Below are 7,240 nucleotides of genomic sequence, written 5' to 3'. Positions count from 1 at the left end.
GGGGGGGGGGGGGGGGGTTGCTCTGTGACTTTGTGGCGGGGGAGGGCAGTTACAGATCTTATGCAGCGGTCCTTATCCTGGCTCACAGATCCACGCAGCAGGGGATATGTAACCCTACCCCCCCTGCCAGAAAGTCACATAGCCGACACATACACACAGTCCCCCCCAGGAGTGCTGGCAGGCTCCATTGAAATAACCAGTGCACCAGTGCGGAGCCTGTCATTCCGGGAGTTTAGAAGCATCATTTGCATCAGAACACTAAACCCGCCCCCCGCCACAGTCTGCGTCCCCGGTTTAAAATATTCCCGCGAAAACAGCAATACAGACAACGGTGTTAATTAACAAAATAGAAATAATTTTATTTTTTGGGAAGGGGAAGGGGGTGAAGGGGGTATGTAACTGGAGAGGACAGTCAAAATGAACTGGGTAAAGAAACGGGGGCAGGTTCAGCTTTTCTGTCCACAAACTGAAAAGTCACTGGTTGCCCTGCTCACTCAGGAACCTAGCTTTCAAAGCCTCCCGGATGCACAGGGCGTCCCGCTGGGATCTTCTAATGGCCCGGCTGTCTGGCTGGACGTAATCAGCAGCCAGGCTATTTGCCTCTAGCTCCCACCCGGCCATAAAGGTCTCCCCCTTGCTCTCACACAGATTGTGGAGCACACAGCAAGCTGCAATAACGATGGGGATATTGGTTTCACTGAGATCACAGCGAGTGAGTAAGCTTCTCCATCTCCCTTTGAGACGGCCAAAAGCACACTCCACTACCATTCTGCACTTGCTCAGCCGGTAGTTGAACAGTTCTTTTTCTGTGTCCAGGGCGCCAGTATAGGGCTTCATGAGCCAGGGCATTAGCGGGTAGGCTGGGTCCCCGAGGATGACTGTAGGCATCTCCACATCCCCAAGAGTTATTTTGTGGTCTGGGAAGTAAATACCTTCCTGCAGCCGTCTAAACAGACCAGAGTTCCTGAAAACGCGAGCGTCATGAACCTTGCCCGGCCATCCGACGTAGATGTTTGTAAACCGTCCCCGATGGTCCACCAGTGCTTGCAGCACCATTGAAAAGTAGCCCTTTCTATTGATGTACTGGCTGGCCTGGTGGTCCGGTCCCAGGATAGGGATGTGAGTCCCATCGATAGCCCCACCGCAGTTTGGGAATCCCATCGCGGCAAAGCCATCTATGATGACCTGCGCGTTTCCCAGGGTCACTACCTTTGGGAGCAGTACCTTAACGATTGCGTTGGCTACTTGCATGACAACAACCCCCACGGTAGATTTGCCCACACCAAAGTGGTTCGCGACTGACCGGTAGCTGTCCGGCGTTGCAAGCTTCCAGAGGGCTATGGCCACTCGCTTCTCAACTGTGAGGGCTGCTCTCATCCTGGTATTCTGGCGCTTCAGGGCAGGGGACAGCAACTCACAAAGTTCGAGGAAAGTCCCCTTCCGCATGCGAAAGTTTCGCAGCCACTGGGATTCATCCCAGACCTGAAGCACTATGCGGTCCCACCAGTCCGTGCTTGTTTCCCGGGCCCAGAATCGCCGTTCCACGATATCCACATGACCCATTGCCACCATGATGTCCTGGGCGCTGGGGCTCGTGGTTTCTGACAGCTCTGTGCTACTCTCCGACTTCAGGCCATCACGGCGGTGTCGTAGCCTCCTCGCCTGATTACTCTTCATCTGCCTCAGGGAAAGGTGTATGATAAGCTGCGAGGTGTTGAGAACGGCCAGAAGTGCAGCGATGGTCGCAGCGTGATCCATGATCGCAGTGCTGTGGCGTCCGCGCTGTCACTGACCAGAAAAGTGCGCGAACTGATTTCCCGCCGGCGCTTTCATGGAGGGAGGGAGGGCGTTAGTGACGGACGGATGACGACAAATTTTTTTTACCCAGAAGGCATTGGCGGCTCGACCCAGAATTCCGATGGGCAGCGGGGACTGCGGGAACTGTGGGATAGCTGCCCACAGTGCACCGCTTCCAATATCGACGCTCGCCCCGTTAGTGTGGACTCACAAAGTCGAATTACTGTCCTTAGTGTGGACACACACGTTCGACTTTGCAATATCGATTACACATATTCGATTTAAGTAAAATCGAACTACCCTCGTAGTGTAGACATACCCTAAGGCACAAGAAACTGATACTGAAATTGACTAGTTTAGCCTCACTGTTCAGGAATGAAGAAAAAAGAATAAATAACATGATGGGCACAAGATTTTAAAAGTTCTTTCATTTTTAACAGTCTCAGCTGTCGGTATCGTAATAGGAGTAAGAAAAAATGCATTTTAAATACATATGGTTTTTAACCCTGCAGTGCCATTCTAAGTAGTTTATGCAACTTTCAAATTGACATAGTTCAAACTACAGGATAGCCACAAAGTGATACCAGGAAACACCGACAACCAACCAGAGGAGAAAAATACTTTAAACCATTAACATTTCTTTTTGAGATTTATAAAATTGCTAACACATTTACTAACCCACATCTTCAGACTTGGTCAAAAAGTTTCTTTAAGATTTTTTTGCCTAGGCATCATAGTTAAAACTGTTTTTACTAATCTGAATAGAGCACATTAGAGAGTGTATGCTGTGAAAAGATTAAGCATTCTAATACCTGCAAGGTCTTGCATTCTCTACAAAAACATTTGATGCTCACCTCAGTGTAAGATTTCTTTGTTATATGAACATTCTTAGCTCTGTACGACTGCCGCCGTCTTTTATAGTCCCGCATTTCTGCCAGGATTTCAAGATGAGACTTTGGACCTTTTTGACCATCATCTAATAAAAAATTGAATGTGAAACAAGTGGTTAAACAAACTAAAAAAAAAATTTCAGAGGCAATACATCGGCACTTGAGAATACATAATAGGGCTGTCTTAGAATGGTGCTGTTTACAGGACTAAAGGTAAGTTTGTGTCAAGTTCTTTTAACAGATGTTTCTCTGGTATTTATTTACAGCATCAAACAGTGTCTAGGGAAGTTGGAGAGAAAGCTGGAAGAGATCTGCTTACACAGTAAAGACCAAAATCAACAACCAAAATAAAAGGCATTCAAGCCACCATACAAGATTATTACATGAACTCTGAGATACTGCAATAAGACCAATGTAGTGACTTGAAATAAGTTATTTAACAACAACTGTCCTAAATACTAATTTACAAGTCACATTTTCAAAACCCATATTATTGAACTGCGGAAGTCTGGCAAACAGAGGGATCGATCCAGCAAATGTAAATGTCTATGGCCATGCAGTTCCTTTTGCAGGATCGGGCTCCAGAAATAAGGCATTTTTTCCCTGCATGTTTATTTTATGTTTTATAGAATATAGTAATTGGAGGAGTCCTGATCTGTCTCACTAGTTTATATATTTCTCCAGAATTTTCTTTGTGCCAAAAGACTATCGTGTGTCTCTTATCACATTTCTATTGTTACTGTTCCATGCTGCTTTTATCTCTTATCAGCTTTCACAGCAGAAATCTTGCAAAATTTCACATTCAGTTGTGAGCCAAAGAAGTGCAGGCCTGTTGCAGAAAAAATGAAGGATCCCTCCTCCTGCTGAGATGCAGGCAACAGATACAATGAGAGAAGTGCAGAAGAGCTGTTTGGACAGGAAGCTGGCAGAATTGAAGGTGGAAAGGAGAAAGATATAATAGGCAACTACACAAAGACCACCACATTACAGGATCTGAAGGTATCTTACCTGTGTCCTGAATTGTACCTTTTTTTTTTTTTTTTTTTTAAAAAGAACTATAATACAAAAAGAGTATTTGCCAGCTCTTTTCCGGGCTAGTTTGCATAATTTTTGCCCTTTTCCTAGAATCCACAATTTGGTTTACATGTTATTAATTCAAACCTGAATAGATGTTCAACCAAATCCCTCTAACTGTAGAAACGTGACAACATTTGAAAATGACAAACACTGCCATTTTAAGTTGTAAAACTCAAGAATTTGAATGTTTCTCAAACCTTGGGTGACTTTAGCAGCCAAATCTACAAAGAGATCACTGTCGTTTTCAGTGGCCTGGGATCTGGACCTCTGTTTCTTCGTCTCTTCCAGTACATAATCATAGATTGCAAGACGATCAGCTTGAGTCAGGTCACAGATGAAGCGTTTGTGGTTTTGGGGAACTTCAACAGGCAGTGAAGAATAGGCACCTAAAGCTTGTGAATAAATGGACATTATTAATTCTATAAAATGGCAATACTGCTACACAAAGAAACTTGTGGGGAGGAGCAAGTGTACTGGCACTAGGAACTTGGACACTATTTACTTGTTCAAGACAGACTTCTTTAGCTTTACTGGATTCTGATAGCTTAAAAAGTGCTTTAGTTGGCCTAATTTTAGGAAACCACTGAAATCTGCTTCATGAAATGATGACTCTGTAACAGACTGTCACCAAATGGCCCCAACACTTCTATTTCGTTAACTTTCCTCAGCACCTGGGGAGCCAGGAGTTTTGGTGTCTCCTGCAGGGACTATGAGGGCTATTTGGGGGGAAAGAGAGAGAACGCCCACAAAAACTATCTAGTCCACAATACGATTTCCTGTATTGTTATTAGTGACAGCCCACTAGCCTGCAAAAGAATGTTTTTGTACTGGTCCAATAGTACATATTTATTTTTAAATTTGTTTCCAAATTTCAACTGCAAACTAGTTAACAGCCAACATTCTATTGGCAATAATTGGAATGAAAGCCTCTGTTTAAACAAATAGATAATGCTCAATTGTCTGCTCTGAATGCTTTCAAAGATGATTCAGAATAGGCTACCTTCTACCCGCTCACATTGCTAGTCGGTTTAAAAACCCTGAAGAGAAGTAATGTGCAACAAAAGCATTTACAATTGGCAAAACAGAGTTGCCAGTCTCCTCCCAGTTATTAGTCTATACTTACTCACTAGCTATAGAGTTACCAAGATGTATTCGTTACCTGCTGGCTAAAAAAAACCTGCTTCCCCAATTTATTAAAGCTGTAGTCACTCTCCCTGTTTTATGGCAAAGATTTTATTTCCTTCAAACAGAATAGTCAAACCTTCAGTCACACTCTCTCCAACACACTGTAGCATTGCAAAGTGAATTTCTTGAAACAACAGAATATGGTACAGTACTTATGAAAGGCTATCACTTGCAGAAAGAATACTGTATATCTTTTAGGCCTTGTCTACGCTGTCAGGGGCATGTAGGTTACGTGTATCTACATGCTGCACTGAAATACAGGCTGCATTCACACTGTGGTGGTTAGCGACACACGGCAACAAAAGGCTCTGGCAGGGGAGAAGCAATGGAAAAAGGTTCCAACAGCGATGCCAGAGCCTTTCCCTGCAGCAGGAAAAGGCTCCAGCAGTGGGGTGATGCTGGAGTCTTTCTCCACTGCCTCCCCACTGATACAGCCTGTCCTTGCACTGGAGAAAGGCTCCGGCAGTGGAACACTACACTGCTAAAAATAGCCGTGTATATGTGAGAGGCACTGCTCGTTCATATCAAGAGTGAATAGAGTACATACCCTAAAGTTCAAGTGTGTCTTTACTCTACTTGTCCAAGCAGTGCCTCACCATCTACACTGCTATTTATACCTGTGCTAGGTGGGCGTGCAGTGTATGTACAAAACACACACTGTAAATGGAGACAAAGCCTAAGTAAGGAGAACATTCATCTCCCTAATTCCCCTTCAGTCTCCTCCCTGCTCATGAAAGAAGAATCAAGGATATTTTTATTTAAAAATATTTCAAGAGCAGAAAGATCAGCTAGGTCCTTTTCATTCACGATGGGGTCATATCACAGCAATGACTACACTGGACGAAGAGAAAAGCTAGAACTCTCTCTGTTCAGATGTGCTGATCCAGATGTGACGCAGATTGAGAACCCGTGAAATATGCCCTATTTTCTGTTACATTTGTAACAACTTACTGGGAATTCCACCTATTCAAATAAAAGTAGCTGTGTTTACCTGAAGGTCTGCTCAGCTATCACCCTCTTTTAAACAAGCCAAGGAAACTGAAGGCAAAATTTGTGTTAACAGATATTATGTCTGAGGTTTTAAAATGCAGAAAATTCAATCTTCTGGTTCCTACAGCAACCTTAATTTGACAATTATGCACCATAAAACTTCACATTTCTTGATGACTGTGTATTAAAAACCTGGACTACAACTTTGCGTTAGTGGAGAGTTTTAGAGAAAAGAATAAGTGTTTACTAAGTAACTTCTTAATTTATTATCAGGTTTTATTAGGTGAATGTGGACAGTTTGGACAACTTTGGTTCTTTCTTCAGATCGCTTCTAAAAAGCACAAGAGCACGTTAAAATAGGATGGTGAGCTATAACTGTGACACCTAGTGGCCCATAGATGTATTTTTGCAATATAGCATATGGTACATGTTTTGGTGTTCGTTTAGTTTCTTTTAAAGATGTCCAGTACATTCAGGTTAGATTAAGATTTGAAATTAAAATTACTACAGCTTTGTTAAATCATGGGGAAAAAAACCTCACATCTTCCAAATATGCCATCAATACTATGAAAATTTCCAGGTTCCCCCTTTCCAAAGAGCCCATTCTACGGGTTTCCATTTCTATACTAGAGAAAAAAAACAGAGCAGAAAAGTCTGCCAGTCAGTGCTGCTGTATTCAGCTGCTGAGTTAGCCTGTCAGAAAGGAAGAATGAGCATACACTTTTTTCCCTATATACACTAGGGCTGCCAATTTTGGTTGGATGTATTCCTGGAGGTTTCATCACGTGACAACCTTTTAATTAAAAATTAATCTTTAATTCCTGGAGACTCCAGGACAATCCTGGAGGGTTGGCAACCTTAATTTGTGCACATGTATGTATTTTAAAATGACAAAGTTAGCTTAATGCAGTTTTATCCAGGTGCCACAATCATTCCCACAGCGCACTCTATAGCTCTACTGCCATCTGTACAAGCAAGCACAGTCTGTCAAGAGTCTGTCTTGATTTCATCTTTCATTCTCTTGAGAAATCTATTTCTGTCCTTTCCTGGGCTCCAGGCTGTTTTATGTGTTCTCTGCTGATCAGTGAAAAACAGGATGTAAGGACTTAAATGTATGGGTGGACACAATGTCCATCCTATCTAAGGGGGAGCAGGCTCCTCTGACTAAATCACTCTCATAGATTCATATACTTTAAGGTCAGAAGGGACCATTATGATCATCTAGTCTGACCTCCCGCATGATGCAGGCCACAAAAGCTGACCCACCCACTCCTGGAATAATTCTCTCCCTTGACTCAGCT

The 7,240-nt window shown here is 43.2% G+C and overlaps 1 protein-coding gene across 1 annotated transcript in view; it reads right to left on the bottom strand.

The window, feature by feature from the left end:
• The window catches only part of LOC113408646 (U11/U12 small nuclear ribonucleoprotein 48 kDa protein-like), an 8,729-nt gene extending 4,554 nt beyond the window's left edge, over nt 1-4,175 (bottom strand). The window contains exons 1-2 of the mRNA XM_026662008.1: nt 3,962-4,175; nt 2,652-2,773 (exon numbers count right to left, since the gene is read on the bottom strand). Of these exons, the coding sequence (XP_026517793.1) occupies nt 2,652-2,773; nt 3,962-4,175 (336 nt within the window). The remainder of the gene's footprint in view (nt 1-2,651; nt 2,774-3,961) is intronic.
• Between the last annotated feature and the right edge of the window lie 3,065 nt (nt 4,176-7,240).

This window comes from Terrapene carolina, unplaced genomic scaffold (genome assembly GCF_002925995.2).
Source record: "Terrapene carolina triunguis isolate 2854851 unplaced genomic scaffold, T_m_triunguis-2.0 Scaffold21195, whole genome shotgun sequence".
NCBI lineage: Eukaryota > Metazoa > Chordata > Testudines > Emydidae > Terrapene > Terrapene triunguis.
The sequence above is the reverse complement of the archived record's forward strand: the minus strand, read 5'-3'. Positions and strand labels throughout refer to the sequence as shown.